The 26,874-nt window shown below is 39.8% G+C and overlaps 1 protein-coding gene across 2 annotated transcripts in view; it reads left to right on the top strand.

Annotated features, from left to right (window-relative positions):
- PITPNM3 (PITPNM family member 3) overlaps positions 1 to 26,874 on the top strand; it is a 118,111-nt gene that overhangs the window by 22,694 nt on the left and 68,543 nt on the right. For both annotated transcript variants that reach the window (XM_056338110.1, XM_056338120.1), the window contains one exon: positions 20,363 to 20,470. In XM_056338110.1, the coding sequence (XP_056194085.1) occupies positions 20,363 to 20,470 (108 nt within the window). The remainder of the gene's footprint in view (positions 1 to 20,362; positions 20,471 to 26,874) is intronic.

Genomic DNA, 26,874 nt, shown 5'->3' with positions numbered 1-26,874 from the left:
CAATATCTGATTTTTTGTGGGTTTAATCAGATGCATCCAAAATGCAATGCTCCCTGCAACATCTAATGAGACCCTGAATCTTGGCATGCTCTTTAACATGTCAAGTTTCGTTCAGAAGTAGGAGTGAAGTTTTTAGGTTGTATGAACACACAACCTTCCACCCACAGCAGGAGACAGGGGCTCAGTTTTTGGTTTTGTTTGCAGCAGCCAAACCTCATGCTTTTCTGACATGTTTCATTTGCTTTTCTGAAGAGAATAACCAGCAAGAGAGGATTAATTCTGCTACTACTTTTAGATTAATTAGTAGTAATTAATAAATATTATTTATTTTGCTATAAAGTTATATAAACATATATAAAATATATAAAATATTATATATAATGAATAATTAATACAATTTTTAAAAGTAGATTCATTCTGCTACTGTGAAATCCAACTGTAGCATCTTTCATAGTGTAGGCTACTGAGGCCAGGCTGAGCTGTCCTTATGTCCTCATGTTACCTGGAAGTCAGGAGTGAAAAGTGACGGAATAAACTTGCTGGAAGTCACCTGGTTCTGTAGCAAAACAGGATTCATGAAGTACAGAGCAATCCCTATGGCTTTGAGTGACCTGATCTAGTGAAAGATGTCCCTGCCTATGGAGGAGGGATTGGACTAGATGATCTTTAAATGTCTCTTACAACCCAAACAATTCTATGATTCTATGAAAAGGAGAGGGATTCCCCTCCTCCCAAATACTTGTTGAGACTTCTTTTCTAGTTTAAGGTAAACCCAATCCAAAGTGGGAACCTTGGCTTGGGTTTTGATGTGCTTTTTATTTTTAGTTCAGTTGCTTCATTAACAGCATGCTCAGCAGACATTCTGCTGATGTCTAAGTGCAAAAACATTTGCATGGCTAAGATTGTTACTTCATTTCTCCCTCTGTTGATGTTTATGGTTCAGAGATAAAATCCACTTCCTTCCCAACATTCTGTTGTTCTTGAATGAGGCCTGTTTCTAAGCAAATTAATTTTCTTTTATAGGACTGCATTGGCTTTGGTCTTATTGCTGTGTGTTAATTTGATGTCAGGAGATGCGTGGTGGTATTGCACATGGCAGTTGGTGGTTTTAAGGCAGTATTTGGCATTAAATGTCTGCTCTCTTGCAGTGAACTTCATATTTCTGCGTATTTTAATTTTCTTTGTGGGTGGAATTGTTGCAGGAACGGTTGGTGACCAGCTCTTGTGTTTTCATGCTGGCATAAGCTTGAGTTGAAATTCAGCATGATGGAGTTGTTATGGCAGGAGCTTTATAGTTGTTTTTAAATATGTAGAGGGTAGGAGGCAGGCAGTGAAAAAGAAACAGCTTTTGTCAGGGGTATCAGCTCTGTGTTCTGAATGATTTGGAAGCTCTGAAGCAGCTTCACTGATAACTCACTGATTTCTTTCTGTGATGCTGAAATTGCAGTATTATTTTCCCAAACAAGCTGTTTTTTTCTGAGGCATAATTAATCTTAATCAGATTATTACTGTGTATTATTCAGAGTAGAGGTTTGGATCCAGGATACCTCAGCTTCAGTTTATGTGGCAGTTGCTCCGACAATGATGGTGACTTTTTCTGATGGTGAACCACTTATTTTCCGTTTTCATTTTTGTAAATTGCTTACTGTAGCTATAAAATCTATGACAACTTTAAACTTGAAAAACAAGCTGCTTACATGAGAGATTGTTTTTATATCTGCGCCCCGCTCCCCCCCCTTACCCTGCCCCCCCCTTTCCCCCAGGCAACAGCCTCAGTCAAACAAGGGAAGAAAAGTTTTCAAAGTAGAACAGAGTTTGAATACTTGGTGCAGAATTCTGGCATTGCCTAGAACATTACAACTGTCCATTGAAATTAGACAGTTCTGAATGGAGATGGGTGTTGGAATAGTGATTTTTGTGAAAGTAAAATGATTTGTGTTTGGTTGATCAAGTATAACAGGATGAAACTATTTAATGTGTTTTATTCAGGAAGTCTCATGATTGATTTAATAGAATCTACTATCTCTAGATCTGTGAAATTGACTGTGGATTTCATGTTCTTTCAGAAACATGCTTGTATCCTCTTGATATTAACCACAGCTAGAAATGAGTTCCTGGCTGTACAAATATGCTACAGCCGTTGTGCAGAAAAAGAGATGCTGATGTTCTTTCTGACTTAATTTGAAAGGATGTCCTATAGCAGGTTTATTGGTTGGTTGGAGTATTTTTGTTTGGGTTTTTTTTGGGGGGTGTGTGTGTATGGTGTGTGTGTGGGGTGATGGTGGGTTTTTTTGTTTTCTTTTTAAAACCCACTCATAACTACACTTCAGGAGACAAAATTCCCTGATTTTTTTGCCTGTGTTAATAAAGATATATATCCAGTTCAGAGCCTTTTCAAAGTCTGAGACATGAGATGCACATCAAATATCAGTTTTTTTCCCCTGTTCCTGTACAGCTAGGCTTATGATAATAGCTGCTTGGCTGATGTACAGAGTTCTGTATCTGAGAATCAAGAAGCAATCCACAGAAGGGTAAAGGAATAAGTGACCCAGAAAGGTAAATAAAATGAGAGGTTTTTTTTAAAAACATATAGGTGGGCTGAGGCACAAAGCCCAATTCTTGTTGCCTGATGTCACAATGCCAGCTCAGGCCCAGCCCAGAATCAGCTCAGATCTGTACTTCCGAGCTGGGATTTAGCAACCCATCTCTATTTGAAGAGGGATTTGGGAGCTCTGAGTGAAGAGCTCTGAGTGTATGCATGCACATGAGTGTGTGTTTCAGTAAATACGTTGCTGAATACTAATTATTTTCTACTTGTTCTGAACCAAATGGCTATGTCATCTGAAAAAGACTTTTAGCACAGGGATGTTCCAGCTGTCTGCACAGAGAGAGGAAAGATATGTGAATGTTATAAGCTGATTTGTCTCATGTAATGTTTATTGCCGGTGGGTAGGCTCACAGACATTGCAGGTGGTACTTGGATAATCCTTGCACCTAGATTTTATTTTATTTTTTTCTTTCCCCAGATGGATGCCCCATTATGGGAACTTAACATCAGATTATGAGTGCTGTAAATTGACATGGGTACAAAGCTGATGTGGATGTGTAACTGAGTTTTTGGGAGAAAGGCTGTGTGTGGCCTATGTGTGTAGATACACATTTGCTTTTTTTAACCATAAAAATGGCAGCTCGTTGTCATGTGCTTTTGAGGCAAAACCAAAATCTCAAAGTATTTGTGTCCTGTCTCATGAAAATCCATGCCATTGAAATCTATCTCAGTCTATGGAAGTCTTGCACTGAGAGAACTAGTAAACAATAAATTAATTCAGCAGTACAGAAAAGCTTTATACTTTCTTGTTGACTGGGGCTCCAAGCATGGTTTGGCTTTGCTGGTCAGGAGGAAGTCTGCCCTTTTGGGAAGGGGCTTTAGCTACAGCAGAATTACATGCTTCTGCTGAATAGCTGAGGTGTATGTAATAGCGGCAGTACCCTGTGACACGTGTGAAAATCAGTGTTGAAGATGCTGTCCTGCATTGCAGACACTCAGGTGAAATGAATCTGTTTGGTTCTGTGAAAAGTTGTCACTGTTGGGAGAAAGCACAATGTTAAATAAGAGAATGACCGCTGTGCTTTAGTTTGACTTGCTGCATCTCTCCTACTGCCTAGTCCACAGGACTGAGGACAGCAAAAGAGGTTTGAGGTGTGGAATGCTGTTACTTGATAGGCTAGGCCCAAATTTGCAAACATTCACATGTGCAACTACTGTAAGCCTCACTCAGAGGGTTTCACTTCAGAGTCACAGTCAATAAGTAACCACTTGCACTGATTGCTTATGAGCATAATTTTAGATGTTGTAATATTTGTATTCTGACTCATGAAACTTCGGCTAATTTAACCTGGTTGTGGGTAGCTACTGCAACTCGTCTGAGAACTGTTGTTGCATATTTGACCCTTGAAGCATGACAGATTGTAGTGCTATTTGGAAAAAGTATATTCTGCAGTGTTCAAGAAATGTGTATCATTTTTCTGAGCAATAAGGAGAGAGGAATTCTAGTCACAGTGATGCTGAAACAAGGCCATAGCTGTAACAGTAGTGTGTGGTTCTCTGTGCAAAATGTATCCTGGAATTCTGGGGCTGATATGTGGGTTAGGGCATGGTTATAAAAAGGTGCTGCAGGCTATCTAGGTGAGCAGCTTATGAAAAGCAGCCTGTATGGATTGATTTTGAGAAGAAATAATTTCTGGTACAGATTTCCAGAAGAAAACTGGAGAAATCAAAATGCGATGTCTTAAATGAGTGTTTGAGTTGCACCTTCTCATCTGTCAAATACATGTTGTTGTGTTTTAACCCCAGCTGGGAACCAGGTACCACACAGCCGCTTGCTCACTCCCCCTCACCCAGAGGGATGGGGAGGAGAATCGGAAAGGAATGTAAAATTCGAGGGTTGAGATAAGAATAATTTGGTAGGTAAAGCAAAAGCCACACACGCAAGCAAAGCAAAGCAAGGAATTCATTCACTACTTCCCATGGGCAGGCAGGTGTTTGGCCATCCCCAGGAAAGCAGGGCTCCATCACATGTAACTCAGATAACATCACAGGTTACTCAGGAAGACAAACACCATAATGCTGGATGTCCCCCCTTTCCTCCTTCTTCCCCCAGTTATACACTCAGCATGACGTAATAAGGTATGGAATACCTCTTTGGCTAGCTTAGGCCATCTGTCCTGGCTGTGTCCCCTCCCAGTTTCCTGTGCCCCTCCAGCCCTCTTGCTGGCAGGGCGCAAGAAAATGAAAAGTTCTTGATTTAATATAAACATTACCCAGCAAGGCCTAAAAACATCAGTGTGCTATCAACACTGTTATCACACCAGGTCCAAAACATAGCACTGCACCAGCTACTAAGAAGAAAATTAACTCTATCCCAGCTGAAACCAGGACACATATTCACAGAGAAATTTCTTAAAGAATTGTAGGAAGAGATGCAGGCAGGGCTGATAGTTGTGTGTCAGGAGAGCTCTCTGGAAATGAGTGGATGTACACCAGTTCAGTCTGCTATTTAACTGATCGAAAAGGAAAGAAAAAAACCTGACAAAAGCTAATCCTATATACCGTTGTCAAACAGACTGCCCCCTCCTCCTTCCTACTTTACGCTGGTAGAAACTGAGAACCAAGGGAAACAAATTAGTGCAATGGACAGAAGGCTCAGACCTTGGATTTTTGTGTTTGAAATGAGTAACATGGACATTTTCACTCAGAACCATTTAAAACAAGGAAGTGCAAGAGCATCTGGAATTCTAATCTCTTTGGAGTGTAAAACGTGTAGAAACTGGAAAAGCTGCATCACTGGTAGCATCAAGTCTCTTCCCCAACAAATATATCTGCATGTAAAAGACTGATTTCAGTTTTGCTTGTATTTTTAAAAGCTATGACATGCAGGAATAAATGTGTGCGTAGAAGATACAGGACTGCCAGAGAAGCCCAGTACAGTCTAATGAGTTTTCTTAAGTTCTTTCTGTTGTATAGCCCTAAGTAGGGATTCCTGCTTACCGCATTTTGACTTTACACTGCTGTGTCTTGCTGCCATTTCCTCAAGCATCAGATTGCATCTAGTTTGCAAATGTGAATCTTTACAGCCCTCAAAGCACGAGTGCAGGAGCTCGTTTCCATTCTATTGGAGAGTCAGGATATTTGGTCTCGCTGGCTGAACTGTGACTTTGCTAAATGAAGGGAATAAAAAAAGAAGTAGAAATGGCTGCCTTTGTATTAAGATACCGGGTGTAGGAGCTGAGATTCTCAGGTGTTAGGTCTTACTGCCCACATTGCCAGGGAATTTGCTTATGGCTGGGTCATTTTGCTCAAGTCTGTCATCACACAAGTCATTTTGGTATCAATGCTTTCAGATCGGTAGACATTCTTTTTTTCCTTACTTTTTTTTTTTCCTTTTCTTTTTGATGCATTGTCTGCCATTTACATGTTGAAGCAGAATATGTATTGCCTGGATCAAAGCTCTAGACTGGAGGAGACACTAAGTGGGAGATGTTACTGTGCAGTAGAAAATACCTTCAGGGGATAATGGAAATGTGTTCTACATCACACAGGGTATCACAAATCCTGGCAGCGAGGAGTAGGCAGGATGAAAAATCAATCTCCAGGGTTTTTGCTGAGGAAATGCTAGTCTGTCTTCTTTTCATGGAGCTGCTTAGGGCTAGACTTCATGAAATAACATGTCTGGAAGTATTAATGGTAAGATAATTGTGGACAGTATAAAATTCCAGGCAGAAACAACAGCTGAAAGGAATCATCAGGACACAACAACTTATTTACCACTCTTTTAAGCTCTTTCATCTTTTTTCTTGACACTTTGCTACTGTGATATTGCTGCCCCATATGCATTGAGTCCTGCTAAGGTAAATGGCTCTGCTTTACCCAATGCTACATGCTTCATGGTCTGAAAACCTGTGGTTAATGCTGCTTTGCCTCTTGGCTGGAAGGTGGGAAGAGAGCTTCGGTTATTGAAAATTGCTGAATTCACACCAAAGGGCAGGTGGATGGTTGCTGCACAGCACAACAATGAAGCATAAAATAGAAGGCTGTTCAATATGGGTTGCTTTGGTTTTCTTTTTTTTGGTCTTTGTGCAGGAGAGTTGTGTGCTGTGTAGTATGTAAGTAGTTTTTCCTGGTGTGCATTTACAACTCGGGTAAATGCTGCACTGGGTTGCGTGTAGACTACTTTGGGCTTCTTAAGGGGCTGTAAGTCTGTGTGCAGCCACAGGCTGTCAAGAATGGTGATCATCTGCCAGCTGCTGTCAGGTGGACAATAAAAAGACTTGGAAGTGCTTACAGGCTGTTGATAGGAACGGGAGGTTTTGTGCTTCCTTGAGAAGGAAGAGGTTATAGGCTTTTGTATATGGTGCTGCTCTTGAATAGGGCCCATAATGTGAAATTGTTGTAATTTGATCACAGTTCTGGGACTATGGCTTTTCTAGAAAATCAGGCTGAAGAAGGGCAATGCTGAGGAAAGAGTCGTGTATTCAAATGTATATCTTCCAATATGTGAATAAATACTAATAAACCCCTCTAACCTCCCTTTTAGCTGATACTCCCAGATCGCTGACACTTGACAGCATGAAGCAAAAGTTGATAATGAGGAGAGATCGCAGCAGCATGTACTGTCATTGCAGTGACACTGTCTTTGCTAGTCAGGCCACTAAAATATGGCACATTTACCACTCTAAGATCCCTGGTGATGTAAACAGCAGCTAGATGTAGTCAGAGAGAAGCGTAATTTGTCTTTAGCAACAGGAGATCTAAGAGCAAAATGAGAACAGGAAACTGGCCAAAGGTAGTCTCAAGTCTGGTGGCATATTCAAAGCAGCTAATTGTGGAAGTTACTATTTTTTGTTGAAGTCTGTGAGTAAATGTAGAAGTGTAGAAGGATGCACATGGATTAAGAACAAACTGTTGTGTGTTTTGGGTCTTGTGTGTGGTGGGGGGTGTTGGAGCATTGTTGGTAAGCATTTCAGTTAGTTTTGGTTTCATGTGGTGGTGCAGAAGCAGGGAATACTGTATCCGGCAAATTGCATGCCGCTCCCCTTCCTTGGTCAGTGTACGGCTTCCTAAACAGGCAATAAGCACTTAACAGTAGCTGTGCAACTCTTCTCATTGAGTTCATGTACTACAAGCTAGGTTGCATTCATGCTCCTAAATGAACAGTTCCAGTGCTGCTTTTTTATAACCTAGACTCCAGGCACTAGTATGAAGAAAAATTAAAGTTTTTTTTCTTCTTGTTGTGGTGCTGTTACCTTGATTTTTTTTTCTTGGTATCTTGATTTTGTGCTAAAAAATGGTTGTCCTTATTCCCTGTGCTCTCTGGGCAGTTAGGTGCTGTTGACAAGTTGCACTTCTAATTTCAGCACAGAGCCTACTGGCTGGAGCAGCTGGCAGAGCAGGGCACAAGAAGCAATCCGTGTGTCTGGAAGTCGAAACAAAGCCAGTGTTCTAAGCTTCCACCTATATATTTTTTGTGAGACTTTTATCCATGCCTGTAGACTGACAGAAATGTTCCCTACAGCATTTAAACTCTGGTACAAGTTCTCATTCAGCTAAGGCTTTCCTCATACTGCCTCCCAAAGTTAGCAAGATGTCCTTTCCAGGAGTCGAAAGACTTTAAAGATCTGCCTCAGGAGTAATGTGGAGAAGACATTGACGTGCAGAACCGAACTCTACAACTTGAGGAGAGTTATAAAGCAGGTGTGTTTATTGCGGTGCCGGGTGCAAGGGGGATCGCACCTCCTAACTGGCACACTTAATGTTGGTCACAATATGTATTTATACAGTGAAGTTGGCTAGTTCTGCCTAGAGTCTACACCTACTAACTAATTATTGGCAAGTTGTTTTCTTGCTTCAATTTAAAGGTACAGTTCATTTAAAATTCACTACACACACTCCCCGAGCAAGGGATCCACTCTCTTCAGGGAGCCATTTGAGTAGGAGGTCCTGATCTCCCACTACCGTAATTATTTTACCCTAGTATCCTTGAGTCTTATCACTTCAGTAGTTTGTTTTCTATTATCAGTTAGCAGGTCCTTGTCAGAAGGCTCCTTATTTACGTTCATGTTGAGCTCATCTACATCTGTACTAACTGTCCCTTCTTGAAGTGCTGAGTGGGCCGAGCTCCAGACCTTCTTTCGCAGACAGTGAGGCTCTTGCTTGCGGGTTGATGTTTCTGTTATCTATGCAGCTCCTGCCTGCAGCAGAGTTTTAGGTTTTTCACTGTATTTTCTTGCATCAACATGGCAAAACTGATCATGCTGGATCACGCTGTGTGACAGAAAGGTGTGATTGTCTGACTTAGACTGGTCCCACATGTGGCATTGGACTCTTCATAGGACAGAGTATGTGGTAGTGGGTAAAAAATAGACTGTGGGTATATACAGTCTATTTTAGGGCACTGATTTTCTAAGTCATATAAAACTGTTCATGTTATTTCTAAGTTTTCATTTTTCCAGCTGTAAACTATGAGAAATCTTTGCTGGCAGGTAGCTTGAAGTTAGAGTGGCATTTGAGAGGAAGCTGTGGATGATGGTTATTATTATTAAAGTACCTGGAAGGTGATTTTAGGTTTTTTTGTGGGCTCCCTTAGAAGAAATAAAGTTAACAGTTAGTATCTTGTTTGTCATAAGGTGCAAATGGTAGCCTTTCTGTTCGCAGGGGATCCTTTAGCCACTTTCTGAGCTACTTTAAATTCAAATGAACTCTGACTTCAGCAGTTATTCTGGATTTAAACTAGTCCAGCAGATGAGAATCTGACCTATCAGAAACATACCTTCTTCATAATTTCTTCACCTGTGCATTAGGCTTCTGATCCAGAATGTGAGGGCATTTCTCCCCGCGCCCCCCCCCCCGCCCCCCCTTGGTTCCTAAGTGTGTAACTGTAGCAGATGTTATAATCAAAAACCTGCTGACAGCTTTGCTGAAGACTGAGGAGGTGGTGTGGAATACAGCTACTTCATTTTCTCCAGCTGAGTTTATTTAGTCTGTAGAAAAACTTTTGTCATTAGTTTTGCCTTCTTAAAATGAGCCTTATGGCACTGTCTTCAGTGTTATGATGTTCATATAAAGCTGAAGGCAATAGAGACATGGTATATATTTCGTGTGTTTTCTCAAAATTCTTACTCGTGAAGATGGCATGACAGTGCTCTCCTAATTAAGAGCTGCTCTTAATTTGCTGCACCTTCCTCTCCTGAAAATAGATCCACTAGTCTCATTTATTTAATTTTAAAATGCTCAGCTGAGCAACTTGGATATTATTTGGAAATGCTGGCAACGAGCTAAAACAGAAGTTTGGGAGGTCTAAACACTCATCAGTTGTTTGTGCTTTTATTGTGTTTAGGAAAAAGCCTCCCAAGGTGCGAGGATGCTAACCCTCATTCACAGAAGTACATGAATTTTAAGAAAGGCTGTATTACAATGATGGCTTGTGAACGTCTTAATGTCAAGATACCTATCTTTTCCTGCCTCAGTTTTAGTGGGCATCATTTCCCCTCTGCTCCAAGTTTAAACATGAGTGGAAGGGACTTCTGTAAGCGTGTTATTTTCCACATGGTACATTAATTGCTGACGATACATGGTTTACCATCCATTTGGAAGACTCAGGTGCTTGATGTTGCTAGAGCTACTCCTGCATATGTTGCATTAGATTAGCTCTTGGTCTCTGGTGTTGGTAATATATCTATTGACTCTGTCTTCCATTTCCTTCTCTGCTTACAGGACTTTTTGCAAGAGACAAATATAGGGATTAAAGTTTCCAGATATTTGTCTGCAAACTGTATGCAACAGTCTTCTAAACCCCCTTGTTCATAAATCTTTTTTAGCTGTTCCATAAAACAGATAAAAGTGTCTGTTCTTGGTTACAGATGCTTAGCTGTGTAATTTAAAGCTAGTGCAGTGTCTTTTGTCAGATGACAGGTTTGATGGTGGAATGGGTTGTTCCATGGCAGACATTGTCATATCATGACAATACCAGTTTCAGTATTTTGATGCTTCCAAAATGTATTTAAAATACTCTTATTGTTGATCAGTGCAAAATGCTGTGAGTTTATCCATAGTGTCGTTACTTCTCATAACATGTGGTATGTTTAGTGCAGATGATGATACTACTGTATGAGAAGTAATTTATTACTACACCAGATTCACACAACACTTCAGAAATGTGAGGAAAGATACCCTCTTTCTGGAGTTCATGCATGCTTAAAGGGACCTCATAGTTCACTGAAATTAGTCTAGATTCTTTTTGGGTGAAAAACCCCAATCAAATTAAAAACAAAGTCAACATTGACTGCTTAAGTATTATAATATTTGAGGTGTCTAGTTTGAAGGTGTTTTTTTTTTTAAGGTTATTTTTTTCAGAATACTCAGGCTGTGAAAATCAACAATGCAGAAAGTTACATAAATTAAGAACCCCCAAACTGGAAAGATTTTGAAAAAAGAAAGATAAAAATCTTAGTCACTTTTGAGAAGCATCCCATGACCCCATCAAGCCCCTTTTCTTCATGTTTGAGAATATTCTCTACATTTCTGTCAAGCAGAAGTGATTTGAGGGCTTATGCAGTATTCCTTCCCAAAAGAAGTGATTTGAGGGCTTATGCAGTATTCCTTCCCCAAACTGTGCTCACTCTGCACTTGCCTAGAATAGGACATAGCAGGAGTTGCTTAGGCCCAGCTGAAATGGGCCTCATTTTTTGCCAGTAACAGTTCTGGACCTAGTATGCTGTATTCCATGTGCTAGTCAATGCTGTTTACCTGTGTGGCTACTGTGATGGCAAACTTTTGCAGGAACACTTTGTATATAAGGCATTAGATTTTGGAATGGGGAGAGTCCCAAATATTCCTTGTCACAATCTACTGCCTCCCATTTTCTTAATTCCTCTTTTTTGAGATAAACTACTTTAAAATCAGGATGTTTGTGCAATAATTTTTCCATTTCTAATGCTGTCCATCGTCTTAGTTCTGCTATGGCAGAATGATTTCCAAAGACAGTAAAGAAGAGGGTAAGTGTGTATGTATAATATCTTACATATTATGTTTAAACATATTATGTTTTAAACATATTTGGGAGAAATGTCATGATATCTCCTAGGTTTTGAGCACAGTGTATAAAGTATATTGATTTAGTACATAATATAGCTTTCATTAATTACTACTTAATTTTTTAATGTCAGGAGCAGTCTAGGTAGTCTGAAATGCTTATAGTGACAGTAGCTATCCTTTTTATAATTGTTACTTGAAAAAAAGTGACTGCTATACATAGAGATAATGGATGACATCTGGTACTGAGTTGTTAATCCTCTAATAAAAGACTTTTAAGTGAGTGAGAGATAATAATTTAATATGTGATAAACTGGTTACGTGGATCAAAATTAAATATGTATTGGAGACATCTAGGCATAAAGAGAATGAGTGATGGTGCTCTTTTCCCACTGGGTGGGGGTGTTCAGTGAGAATTGGATACCTACATTTTTTAAGCTGCATTGAAAACTTAAGCTTTCTTGAGTGGAAGAGTTGGAAATAGAAGAGGAAAAATAGTCTCTGCTGATTTTCCTCCACACTGCCTTTGTGCTTTTCAATGGTGTCTTACCATATGCTTAAAACAGCTCTCTTAAGGGTTTCAGCGATGTTTCCAAATTCCTTGTGAAGCTGGAATTGTAACTTTGAGCACCACCTCACACTGCAAAGTTTGTCTAAAAAGAGAACTAAAATGACGATCATTCAGACATTTTTTAGATTAAGTAGTTTCTTTGATTGAAAAAATATTATTGGGTTCTGTCTTTGGGAGTACAATTGCTTACTGTGCATGATGGAATAGTCTTTTGGATTGTCAACATCCATTGTTCCAGAATGCTTTGAAGGTCGGTGTGATGACTGCATTATGGAGTTGCTGAGGCATGGATCATGGACTAATGAGAACAAAAAATGCACTTAGAATTTGCTGAAGGTAGTCCATTTTCAAGCTAGGTCATAGAACAAACTTCAAAATACATTTTGCGGGAGACTATAAACAGTGATTGCCCACTGTACCAAGAGAGTTTGACACAAGTTTTTCCAGCTTTTGATTACTTTGTAGTTAGCTTGCAAAAATGCTTTTCAGATCAAGTTTTGTTCAGATAAATTTCCAGAAGAAAAGTGGAAATGGACTCCTTAATTTCTACAGTAAGTCTCCTTGGTGTGTTAAGCAACCAAAGATAACATTGTTTATGTGTAGTATCTTATGATGATCACATATAGGCTTTGGCCAATAAAAAAGCCTTATTGTACTAAACCCTTTGCAAAGGCACAAGGGATGTCTTCTGCAGCCTTATCTTTGTCACCTTTCATTCTAACTAGATGGATGGAGACAGGCTGAAGAAATCAGAACAGAGGAAATCATCTTACCCAGAGCTATAAACTTTACCAGTGGGTGAACTAGGGGAAAATTTGGTTCTATTCCAGTAGTCTGATCTACAATTAAATGTACTTTTTAGAGAGTCCAATTCATATTTAAACATGTTAAGTCAGTATCTTACTGCTGGTTATTAATTGTGCTGGAGTGTTTCAAGGAAATCCAGCTATGGTTAAGGCCTTGGGGTATTTCATTTGGCTTGGTCAGTACTGCTTCATATGCAAAACAGGTTATGTAGGTTTTACAACCTGAAAATACAGTGTTTTAATGAAGAAGTTAGGGGAAGAAACAGTTTAATTAATCCATAGGGAAATGATCCCAGATCATATTCTTTCTGCCTATATTTGGCATTTGATGTCAGCTCTTGGGGTCTCTGAGTGGACACTTTGTCATCTGAGCAACTGGTCCAGCTGCTATGTCTCCCTTTGTCATTACTCAGAGGTAACAGGTCCTACATCAAGTGTGTGAAGCTGACTCTTCCCTCAGGAAATGGACTTTGTGCTAGGAAGTGCATGGTGTATCCCCTTCCTCACTACCCAAACTGTTGTGATAGTCAAGCTCTCGCTCTGTAGGCCCCTCTAAAGATCATTTGGTTTGGTAGCTGCTGCTCCCCTGTACCTCTTGCAGAGGTAGTCAGAACTCCTGATGTTCATGAATTTTTGGAAGAGTGGATGGAAAAGATTATTATTTTATGGGAAATTCCTGTTTGAGATGGTTGAGATTTCAGTTTTTCTGTTCTTTATGCTTCGAGCTGAGTATTGTAAAGTGGGCTTTTAGTTTACGTTTAATTATGTTAAGGGAATAAGAAAGAATCACAGTCCCATATTTTCATACTGGTCTCCATCACTGACCTCACTGAAGAAAATGTGGTGGCTTTCTCAGCGGTGTGCTAGTCCTGACTCCCTTGCTGGTGTTTTGATAAAGACAGCAAAGCAGAATGTTGGCTTTGATGTGTTCGTACAGCACCAAGGTGATGTTCTAGCCTAACTGGTCAATTACATGTTTGCATCATCAGAACCCAGCCACCGGAACATTTAATCTCTTAATAATGAGTCTTGAAGGAAAAGTATAACTCAATTTTGAAGCGAGTGCAAGAAGAATGCCATTACTTTATCTGTTCATAAGCTGCTATCTGTGCTTGCTGCAATAGATTTAAGTTGGAAGAAGAGAATTCTGATACAAGCCTTTTGCTGGTTCTTTTGTTTCTGAAAAACAGAAATAGTGGACAGGTTTTAGTATCAACTCTTAAAAAGATGGGATTGAAGGTGGGAATGAGTTGTCCATTCTAAGAGAGAGTCCTTGTGAGGCAGAAGTGAAGTTACTAAATTGATGTTATCAACCTGCCTTCCAGTCTGGCAGCAGGCTTCAGAATCGCCAGATTGTTTGAAGGAAAAGGTGGTGTTTACATGGGCCTGTTTACATGGATTACCTGGAGGATGATAGTACTGATTTTATATTCCGTAACTCACTAGGGAGGACATAAACCCTTACATTTGCTGGTCTGTATATTACTGGTAGGGCATAGGTAGAAAACCTTCTCTGGTTTAGATTGTCTTATTATTGGTTTCTTGCACTTACTTTTGAAGTTTCTTGTTTTCTGGTGCTACTGTGTGTAAACCATATAACAGTGACCATGCTGTTCTGTCAATCTGATTAGCATCAACAATTAACAAAGAAAAGGAGAATTAAAAAAAAAAGCTAATAATTGGGCATCTATAAGAGTTAACACCAAATCCTCCTCTCCTCTCTTTATGTCACTTTTGTGCATGTACTCTTTCACAGAACCATAGAGTATCCCAAGTTGGAAGGGACCTGTAAGGATCATGAAGTCTAACTCCCTGCTTCTCACAGGACTACCTAAAACTAAGTCACATGTCTAAGAGCATTGTTCAGGTGCTCCTTGAATTCTTGACAGGCTCGGTGCTGTGACCACTTCCCTGGGGAGCCTGTTCCAGTGACTGACCGCTCTCTCAATGAAAAGCCTTTTCTTAATGTCCAGTCCTAACTTCCCCTGTTGCAGCTTCATTGCATTCTGTCATGCCCTGTTGCTGGTCACCAGAAAGAGAAGATCAGGACCTCCCCCTCCATTGCACACCTTGAAGAAGGTGTAGACTATGATGATGTCACCCCTCAGCCTTCTCTTCTCCAAGCTGAACAAACCAAGTGCCTCACATGTCTTGCACTTCAGACTCTTCACCATCTTGGTTGCTGTCCTCTGGATACAGTCTCATAGTTTGATGTCCTTACATTGAGGCACCCAAAACTGCACACAGAACCCGAGGTGGAGCTGCACCAGTGTGGTGTAGAGTGGAAAAATTACCTGCCTCAGCTGGCTAGATATGCTGTGCTTGATGCACCCCAGGACACGGCTGGCCCTTTTGGCTGCCAGGGCACACTGTTGACTCATATTCGATTTGCCATCACCCAAACCACTAGATCTCTTTCCATGGGGCTACTCTGCAGCCTCTTGTATTCTAATTTGTATGCATAACCAGGGTTACCCTATCCCAGCTTAAGAATCTCTCACTTGCTCTTGTTAAATGTCATGTGGTTGGTGATTGCCCAGTTCTCTGGTGTATCCACATCTCTCTGCAAAGCCTCTCTACCCTTGAGTGAGTCTATACGCTCCTCCTAATTTAGTCTTATAGGAATAATGAGTGTTTAAATGTCAGGAAAATAAATGTGCACAAAAGCACAGATACTAGCAGAAGAGGCAGAAGGCATTTCTATACTCGGAAGCTCTCTGGGTGATGAGGGAGCTTGTGTCTTTGGTAAAGTATATGTGTGGGCTAAAGTAATTGGCATTATCAGTGGATTAAGCATAGCACCAGAGAAACCACAGGAGTTTGTGCTGGAATGAGGAGGACCTGTCCAGGAGAAAGGCTCCAGCTTTCACCACCTAGAAATGAAGTAGCTTGATACCCTTGTTCTGTCTCCAGCATTACATTTCCTGTGATGTTCCTTACCTGTTTCTCTCACCCATTCTCTGTTATTTATGCAGAGTACTTCATCAGTGCTTGACGTTCTTGCAGCTAAAAGGACTTTCTGCACAGTGCAGCTGGAGTTGAGTACTATTTTATTTTATGGGTGAATTTGGAAGCTATCCCAGACTCTACATCTACCCATGTGTAATTTGCACTTCAGTGACAGCCTGAAGTAGAAGGCAAAGGGCACAGCAGTGGGCACAATTAAAACATAACATTAGTGAGCAGCTTTTGCATTCTGAAAAACAGCTGGGGTCAAACCCCAGTTCCTTAAATGAAGACATTTCTGGCTGACAGCCTTGTAAACAGAGAATCAAGCACCTGCATTTGAGATGGGGGAGATGTACATGTTCTGACTGTTGATTCATCTGTTCTGGCTAGCTACTTAATTTGGTGAAATCCATAGTGGAAGGGAGAAGTGTTATTTTACTGCTTTCTTTTGCCCAGCTTTCCTTTGTTTCTTGCTTTCCATGTGACAAGCATTAAGTGAGGGAGAAAGTTCTCAGTTCAAAGCAGAACTGTGTTATTCTTCCATGCTGGAAACTTTAGGCTTATTAGACTTTTGCCTTGGTGCTATCAGATTTTCCTCAGGTAAATTATGATCCCTAAAAGTATTTTCTGTGTGTATCAAATGTCTACCAATGTGAATTTCCAGCTGCATGAAGAAGCAGTAAGAAGCTTTTCACAGTTTGAGCAGGCAAGGGATGGAAGGAGAGATGCAGGTCATCCTGTGTTTGCTGGCAAGGCATTGGATGCAAAGAAAACCGAATGGCTTTCCCTGCCCGACCCCAGGTTCTGTGACAGCCACAGAGAGAGTCCAGGCCTTCTGAGTGAGCGTCAGCTGCTTTTAGATGTGCTAGCAGCCTCTGCGTCCTTCAGTGTATATTCTGCTGCCATCACCTCAGCAGTGGAGGGGCAGGGTGGGGTGGGAATCTTTTCCTTGGAGGCACATGGCTGCGTTCATCTCAGACAAGCTGTGTTTCAGAAACACTGTCGCATGCTGAAGGTTTAAAGGGAACAAAAACTCAGGGCCACATTTGTGTACTCGGAAGCCCTTTGCCTGTTAGGAGAGCTTTAAAGTGGAATGGCCCAGGGATAAGGGGTCAGCCCTTGCTTAAATTAGAGGGCTGCTCAGATTTCACAGAAAACTGTGTGGCATGAAGGCCCTTCTGCAGTACTTGCCTTCATTCCTGCTGTTTGAAATGCTTTTTTTTACCCAAACCACCTATGCTTTATTGAGCTCTTCAACACTGATCTTTATGTTCATGGTAAGCAGAGAAAAATCTCCTCCCTCTGTAAACAATGTTATTCATACTAACATTCATTCTACTTTAAAATTAAAAGTTTGTGGGTTTTTGCCATTTATACGTTTTGATGAAATGATGGAAGATAAAAACCATCATCGATAATTACAAGAGGGACAAGCTCAAGATTCTTGCTGCAAAATGTTGGTGAGTTAGGCATAGGAGTTATATATTTTTATCCTGAGTCTGAAAACCAATATATATCTTGCTGTGCTTGAAGACAAATTATACTTGAACAAAGAATTTCAGGTACATGTTCTTTTCCAAGTATAGCAACCTGTTGGTAGTCATGGACATACTCAAGCTATCCTGCTGGTTTTCATCTCCAAAAATGTTCATTGCCCCAGGGAAGCAGCAGTGATCCAAGTTAGCTGGCTTTCTAACTTAATGCAGTTCAAAATCCATCTAAGTTACAGTACATTGTGGTTTGAGTAAAATCCAAAGTTTTAAGCTTGGTTTTTATTCTTAATGCAGAATTAATTTCTTGTGGATGCATCTATGTTTTGTGTAATTTCTCTTGCTAAGTGACTTGTAGCTTTGTCTTGTCACTAGACCTCTGTAACCCATTTAATAATTTGCTGTGACAGCCTCTTACATAGTGTTGGTTTGAACAGATTGCCTGAGACTTGTTTCTTTAACCAAAGGCACCTTATGCCTAAACTAAAAAAAAAAAAGTTTATGCTGCTGGGAAACGTGCTAGAATTAGTAATATTTTTGCTTTGACTTTTTTCATGTTGATATGAAAACTGGTTTAATAAAAAAGCAAAAGGAAATGTATCAGTCTCTGCTTGCCCTTCTAGCCTTGCCCTTCTTATAACTGCTGCGGAAGACGGAAGCGGAGGGCAGAAAATGGAGGCCACTGAGGCTGTGCTCAAGTGTTACTCTTCCCACATGTGCTGGTGAAGTGTGCTGAATGTGTTACATCTCACAGGTTTTTCTCTGGTCTTTTCATGTTGATAGCCTTGTGGAGAATGTTAAGTATTGTGTGTGTTGGAGTCTGATTTGACAGCCACTGAATTGGTATAGATCTCCTAACAGTCAGGACAGACATAGTCCTGTAATACTCCTTCCTCAAGTTTTCCTGGTCCTCATTCAGGTCTGTATCTGCTGTTTCTGAACTAGAAGGAACTGTTTTGTTGCTCTTTTAACAGTCCTGGGATTAAGAGTAAACTCAAATTGATGAAAAAGAGTTGGAATTTTTAGGCTTCACCATTCCCTCCCAAATACCTTCCAAAACTGTTCACACACCTGAACAGTTGTGCAGGAGCAACGCTGAAGAGTGTGCTTTAAACGCATTTTAACCTACAGATTTAAATGTTTGTTTCTGAAAAGGTTACTCTTTGCTGAAAGAGAACAAGAGTTTCACACTTGCAAATATGACTGTTAGACTGGCTGTCTACATACAAATCTTCTAGCAGGTTACAAATCTAACCAAAATACCCGTGAAAGTTCAAGTCTCTTACTACTTATGGACAGCTGCATCTACAAAATAGGAAAGAGAATGCTGATTCTTCTACAGAGATCCCACTAAAACCTGTAAGGCTTTTGCCCCTCCATACATTCATCTTGCACTTTGTCACTGGAGAACATGGTCACTTGTAGATTAAATGTCGGCTTTCTTAAGTGAAACTATATGTAAAACTTGAGAGTATTTGGGTCTTCCACTTCAAGCTTCTCCTTTGCAAACTGAATGTATTTCCCAACCTCTTTGAAATCCATAGGTTCCACTATAATACAAACAATAAGCAGTTTTAATAAAGCAGCCTTTGTGAAAGAAAGTGACAAAAACCTGAACAAAATGCTGGTCTAAGTGGTTGATTTTCTTTGCCTCAGGGAGCACCTAAGATTGCATTGAGTCCAGTCAGGGCTTTGCTGGATCCAGCTTCTCTGATAAATCTGACAAATGACCTTTATGAGTGTGTGTTTCTGAAAGGTAGGACTTAGGGGGAGGTAAGATATGATGATGACTATGCAGTGATTTAGAAGGCTTTATATGGATCCACTTTCCTCCTGCCAGTACCAAGATCTCTCTGAGAGAGGTACATATGAGAAACCATGAAAGAACATAAATTTTAAAATAATTTAGAGGACCACTGCAAGGCCTGGTTGCCAACAAACTCATGTTTCTTTTTTTGTTTGAAAATGTTGATCATTTTAGCCAGAAATGTTCTGGCCAAATTTTTCTGTGTTTACTTCCGTAATAGAGCCCTTCTCTCTACAAAAGACAGTAAGAGAGGATAGAATTTGACCCATTCCCTGAATCTGCCTTAACAAGTAAAAAACCATGATTAATCATTTTTACAGGGTTTTTTCTGTGCTCTCATCCTAGGTACAAAGAGCATTCTGGGCTGTATGCAGCCAGGCTGAAATGCATTTAGTAAATTTATTCAGAAAGGATTAATGCACACTTCATGCCAAACAGCTGTTAAATTGAAGGAAAATGTTTTCCAATAGCTTCTAGGCCTGTTTGGTTTTTGGGATTTCTTTTCTTTTTTTAAGAGAGAGAGAGAGAATATCCACTGTTGGTGTTTTGTGAAAGCTGAAAGCTTTTCCCACCCCCCCTCCTTGGATGGCATTCCAGTAAAAGAGATGGTTCTCTGTGCTGTGGGCTCGTTGCCATTCCATTATGTCTCTGTCCCTGGACGAAAATGTAAGGCTTTGTGTAGCACAGGTGGCTTTGATAAAAGGAGAAAAAACATGTTTGAAAAGCCTTAAACTGGTCCGTGTGTCCATTCTTCTCTCTGCCTTTTGAATGATCTGAAGTAAAAGTAAAAAAACCACTAACTTTTTCAAGAGGGGGGAAGAATTTTGACTAATCCTGTTACTTGATATTAAACACTCAAAGTGATTTATTACAAGCTTTGGTTTTAAGTGATTGTTCAAGGTAAGAGCAAAAATTCAGGCAGTCCTCTCTTCCATGGTTTTCCAGCACACAATATATCAAGCATGTAGGTAACACTGTAGGGCGTGTCAGTAGGCAAGAAGCTTTCCTGTAGAGTCCTGCATATGTTAAGCTGTTAGGTATTTCTGTTAAGGACCAGGATGACTTGTTAATTTCTCTCAATTACTAGTTCTCATTCTGTCTTTTTTCTGTTGTTCATCACTGCAATTTATTCTGTTCTCCTTCCTCCTACAGAAGAGATGGTGGAAGGAAAAAATGCCATTCTCATAGGCATGAGCCAGTGGAACTCAAATGACCTTGTTGAGCAGATAGAAACAATTGGGAAACTCGAAGAAAATCAAGGTAATGTTTAGCTTTCCGTATGTATTAATTGGAAGTTAACAAGAAAATCTGACTACTGAAGCAATTAGTTGTCAGATATTGTGTAAATACTCAACAGAAATATCATTTACAGTATCCCATAGTAAAAGATTTACATAGATATGTAAGTACTCTTTTAGTGCTGGGAAATGAATTACAATGATGTCTTTCAGGAGGAAACTTCTCTGACAGGCCAGGTAAATTTATTTTTATATATTATAATTTATACTTATTTATTATATATTATATTATAAATATAATTTATTTATAAATTTAAATTTAAAGTCAATGTCGGACTCAGCTCAACAACTATGAGATAGAGACAAGACCACAATTTAAGCTTTGTATGTTGACTGTAATGAACATATGTAAGAGACTTGTTGGTCACTGTCACTGGGTTATTTTGCTCCTTAAAGTCAGTAAATCATTATCTGGAATTTTCAAGGGGGCACATACTTTAAGGAGTATTGGGACCAGTTTTAGGTAAACATTTAGATAACTATGTGCCACTGCTGTGAGTGGGAAATGGGCACCGGTACACCAGTAAGAATCTGGGGCATAGGACAAAAGCCTAAGCAGTCTTCCTTTTATTGTTACTTTGGCTCCTAAATTGCCTAGTAATTTGAAAAATAAAATTGCCTCATTGAATTTAGGGAGCGAGAAAGACCTGATTTCCTTATACATCAGTAGTATGGGGCTTATGTATAGTGGTGCTTGTTAATCTAGCTTTTTTAAGATTTTGATGGCTTTGTCCATTTTAAGAGCCTTTTCAGGAGGCTTTTCTTTATGGATTTGCTACATGTAGTCAGTGCTCAAGACAGCTGTGAAGAGGTCTGTTTTAGTATACAGGTGTATAGAAGTAATATTAACTGAGTCACAAACTTCTTGATTACATACCATGAGAATTATTTATTTTGATAGTATTTAAGTGACAGGTAGACACAATAGACACAGTGTATTTACAATTGTTAAATAAGTAATTAGAGAAGAAAAAACTTCCCTGTTTTGCATTTGCTCTTAACAGTGATATCAAGGCCTCACTTATGTTGCTTTATGTATGTATGTATGTAACTTACTTTATTTGGAGCCAGAGATTAAATGGCAATTTCTAAGAGATACTGTATGTGCTGTAAATATGCCATTTTCTCTGCTAAAAAGTACCAATAAAAATTAATACAGTATTGCATCAAATATGGTTGGTCTTCTAAATGACTTGCCAAGAACTGTCCTTGCATTCTTGCAGATATTTCTTTCTTTTCTCCAGGGCGGGCTGGCAAAGGTTTAGAATGATTATTTTCATTCTAGCATTCATTATATCAGAATGGTTTTGTTTGGTTTTTTCATAGTGCCCTTTGTATTGGGCACTGAGGAAGGAGTTGGAAGAGACTTGCTAAGGGTTTCTGCTCTTAAGAAGCAAGGCTGGTAAAAGGGTCATTGTTTGCATTATGCAGTTGAATAGCTGCAGCAAAGAAAACATGAGACCCAGGTTGCATGGAAGATCTGTACAGGAACAAATGAAGCAGGCCCCTGAGCTATAGTCCATGCTTCTTCATACAAAGAGTTTCTCTTTTCATTGAATCTAATCCTCTGTGATGTTTTGTAAAAGGAAGAGTTCTTATTGGTTCTCTTCTTTCACTTCACTTCTGTTTGTACACAGCTGTTTGAAGAGGCTTTAAAGCCAATGCACCTAACTCAAAGCATTTGATGAATTGGCCTAGATGCATCTACATTCTCACTGTTGCTTTTAGGTCACAGTTTCTTGTGCTGATTTTGGCTGTTCTTGAATCAAGGTGTCAGGCAAGGACTGAAGTCATTAAGAACTGGGCTAGCACAAGTCTGACCTAATGTTACGTGTACCATGTCTTGTTATGTCAGAATGTAATTTCACTCCTTCAGTAATGCAGAAGAATGTAGAGTTCTGGCTGTAGTGCACACTGCCGGTTAGAAATTTTCCCTGATGCACCCTTGCTAAATACATCAGGTTTCTAAATAGGTGAGGTAGTTATGTGCATTTCCTTCTTTCCTCTGCAACCTCATGGTCTCAGATTTAGTCCTATTGGTTAGATACTTGTTGATTTTATCTTTTTTAATCATTATTTTTTTCTTTTTTCCTTACATGTGTTCATCTGTATCTTACCTTCATGGAATTATCTGCCAAATGCTTATAGGTCATGTTGCAGTGTTGTTAGTGCAGATAATTGTACAGTGCTTTTGCTACAGCTTAACAAGACTGAGTAGTGTTACCAATTCAGCAGTTTAGAAAAGTCTGTGATTAGCAACCATCAGATACAAATGATAAAGGCAAAGAGGAGGGAGGAGTACGTTTGAAGGAAGACTGTATTGTCTTTTGTGCCACAGTAGAAAGGTATTTCACCTTAGCCCAATTGTTTACAATAAAAACATTAAAAGTGCAGGTAAAGCTGGATTCTCTCTTTTGAAATGTAGCAAAGAGGAAGATGGCCTGTATGTCTTCTTTCCCAGGGTATTTCACTTGTTCAGTGGAAAGATGTGAAGAGTATGGTCTCCTGATGCAGAGAAACTTCCCCCCGCTCCCAGCTGGATTTACTTACAGCTTTCAGACAATGATGAGTTCATTGGCTTTGGTTGCAGAGAGCTTTTTTAGAATTCACTCACTCTCTAGGGCCAGTGGTTTTGCTAGGTGCCTGTGCAGAGAGCAGAGCACTGGTTCTTTTTCATGGTTTAAAAAAATTGATTAATAGAGTACATAATTATGGGCTCTTCCAACAAATGAAGACATATGAGAAGATACAGTATGCTCTGGGCAGAGCTTAAGACCCACTGGATGCTACTTAAGTAATGCTATAGTTCCAATGTGAGACAGACAAGGTCCTCAGGAACTCTGTAAATGGTAAGTATATAATTTAATTCAATCATTGATTCTCAGTAAGTATGACTGAGAGCACTTGACCAGCACAACCTTTCTCATCAGAGGTAGAAGTAAGTCTTTAGGGGAAAACTGGCAGCAGCATTTAAAATTATTACGTTTTCATTACAGAAAATATCACAAACAGCAATCAAGCTGAATGAAGAACTCACAGCTGCATAAATTATGTTGATGAAGATGCCTTCCCTGTTGTGGAAGAAAAGCATTTTCACACATCATAGTCATACATTTAAATTCACTCCTGATGCAAAGCATCTGTCCATTAAATTAAGGAAAATTGCATGTACTGGGCACTAAGAACAAATTCAGCCTGTTGGATTTCAATGCTTTGCATCTCCTCCAGCTGCCTGGAGTTCATATCCTTACTTTAGATCTATATTGTTAAAAGTTTGTAAGGTTGAAATTGTTGTTCATTTGTTTTTGTACTCTTGACACAGTGCAGTGAAGGTGAGGTGAAGAAATCTTTGCAAATATTGCAAAGACTATTTATATAATTTGAATTCAAGATATGCTTTATATTTCATTACTTAAGTTTCTGTATAGCGGGATATGAGATTACTGTACATTTTAACTGGCAAACCAGGCAAATACCTGTTACAGAAAAAACACATTATTGAACCCAAGCTAGTAATCGACATGTAAACCTAAACCTGTGTTAGCATTTCAAAGGGTGAAATCCTGGTGAAAAAATGCCATAGCTGGAGCACACATTACCAGTGAGGTCAAGACATGTTTGTTTGAGACCAAACGTGCGTAAGACTTAAAATAAGGTCACATGAGTACTAGGGCCATCCTGTCTCCCTCAGTTGCCCATCTTTTGTTAAATATTTTTTGTTAAATGTTTTGTTACATAGCCTTTTAAAAATGTTTAAATTCTTTTCTCTCACACATGCAAATAAAAGTATGAGGGAATCCAGAAATATCTGAAATGGATGAAGAACCACAGAGCTCTATAGGGAAATAAGTGCTTGCCATGGCAGCTGGAGATAGGCAGTCCTGCTATGATTCAGTCAGACAACGGGCTTTACTGTTCTTCGCCCTTCATTTTGTCACTCCCACCCCAATCCACCTTATTTTTCTAAAGAGTAGAAGAAACATGAGTCTCAAGGAATGGGCACTGCAGTTCAATGCCAATACAATATGGTCCTTGCCAGCTTACCAGCATCACACATTCATGAACATGAACCAGCTTTAATTACACTGAACTGCAGTGAGAAAAAAGTTTTACAGCTTTAGTGAATCAGACTGTCCTTCCTGAGCTGGTAGCTTCCATGCTGGGGAATTTTATTCACCTCTGCCTAACTGGTGAGCAGAAGCAGCGGGCCTTTTTTTGATTGCTGCCACAGGCAGCTGCTGTGTGTAAATTTGTGCAAGCTACATTGCAACTTCAGGCCTCTCTTTTTTGCATCAGATGTAACAAAACATGCAAGCTTCATGTTTTTCCTTGTGCTGAGTTTCTGCTTTTGTCTGTGGCGCTCTGATTTTCTGCCTGTCCTCAGTGAGCCAAAACCCATTGCTGGACAACTCCCAGTTCCTGGCTGTCTTACCAGGAATGCCGGGGAGGTTTTTTCTAGGCAAAGTTTGCTAGACTTTGCTTTTCTTGTACTGCTGACTTTCACTGGGGGATGATGTAGAAGGTATCTGGAAAGGAGAAAGGCCTTCTGTAGACCAGCTCTATATGCCGCGTGTCATGCAGTAAGGCAAAGAACAGAATTCCACCTGTAGTTGACCTTGGTACCATTGTGGAAAAATTTCACAGTAGCTAAGGCGTTTGCATAATGATTGAAACAAGCAGTCATGAGCTGATCAACATAGGTATGCATCCTTTTCCTGACCACGGTATGTTCCTTTCACTGCAGGCTGTACTCTTGCTGCAGTTTCTTGGTATAGTAAAATACTTCAAACAGACTGACTTATGGCAGGATGGGAAAGGCATCTGTGCTGAAATGGAGTGGTCTTTTTAGCATTACTGTTTGTTTTCTCCAGATTTTTGTTTGGAGAAACAAAAAAGAGTGTTTTGTTTAAGCCTCTGAAGGGCTTTAAGGTGTAGGTGCTGCTCTTGCTCAGTGCAGTCGTCTTCACTACATGTTGCACTTAGCTGGCAGGTTTTTTTCATTTGCTGAGCTCTCTACTACCCTCTAACTGCTGATTGTGTCTCTTCCCCAAGAAAAGCAAGCAAGAACAGTGTGAACATATAAAATTTAAAAAATCACTTTGCAGGAAAAAAATTGTCTGGAGACTGTGCTGAAGGTACCCAGACTCTCAGTTCAGTAAGGGCTGTGTTGTCTTACTACTTGTGCTGCTACTGTCCCTTCCTTTCTATAATTTCTTCCCTCTTTTTTCTGTCAGTGGCATTTTTTAGCACAAACTGTTCCTTTTGAACAAAAGGAAACTGACTTGCCTTTTGAGGGCCACTGGACTCTTCCTCTTCCCCAGAGGCTTTATTTTTTCATTGTCTGTTGTTTAGTTCTGTGTTTTTTATAAAACAAAACCAACCTTAGAAACCCTAAGAGCAGTGGATTTCCAGGCTCATTTGCAGCTTTTATGGTGCAACTGGGTTTTGGGACTGTGTTGTCCCTTGGCTGCTGCATAGCAGTTTGGATGTGAAAACAGTCTATCTATTCAGTTGGCTGGCTGACATACCACATCTCACTTTTAGCCCGTCACTGAAGTGACAGGAGTCTGACACACCAGAAGGTCAGGACAGGCTGTATTTCTTTAGAGTTCCTGAATATCCCAGAACTAAATTTGCAAAGCCAAGATTTCAGAATTTAGTGAATGTCAGACTTGAGATCTTAATGCAATCCTTATGGATCTCCTTTGTCTATTTGCCCTGTCATATCATTTTTAGTTACTCGGTAATGTGATAGGAACACACTATACGTGTAACAGGTTTGCTTACTGACCTGGACATGGGTAGAAAGAGAGCTCTTGTCTTTAGCAGTGGTGGGAGGATTCCTGAAGAAATTTGTTTAGCAGTGAATGGAAAGTACTTGGGCATCTTTCTTGTCTGTGAATAGCTTTTTCCTATGAAAGTTCCCTTAGAAATTGAGATGTGAAGATGATCTCCGGAAAGACAGATGGATGTGTGAGTAGGAAGATTGAAATGGTCTATTTTAGATTATGTATTAAAATCACAATAGCAGGATATTTGCAGTAATGTGAATTTGTGGTGTAGCTGTGGGATAATAGGTAATTGGCATGTTTGTGTTCAGTCATTATTTCTTCTAAGGAAAAGAAATATACATCTTTGTAAGATGTGGTAGAATTAGATAACATCTAAAAATCACTGTGTTCAATTTCTGAATCTTTTGACTGTCTATTCTTTCACAGCTCTTGATTTTCAGGAGCACACAACTTCTGGTTTGCACTGGAAGATGTACTTAATATCTGGGAGCAAATACACTTGGGGATAAAGTTTGTATGCTCATTAAAATGGCAATAGGTGACCTCTCTGGTTCTGAACCTTCTCAAAGTTATA

Source organism: Falco biarmicus, chromosome 1 (assembly GCF_023638135.1).
Source record: "Falco biarmicus isolate bFalBia1 chromosome 1, bFalBia1.pri, whole genome shotgun sequence".
Lineage (NCBI taxonomy): Eukaryota > Metazoa > Chordata > Aves > Falconiformes > Falconidae > Falco > Falco biarmicus.
This window is presented reverse-complemented; position numbering and strand designations above follow the sequence as displayed.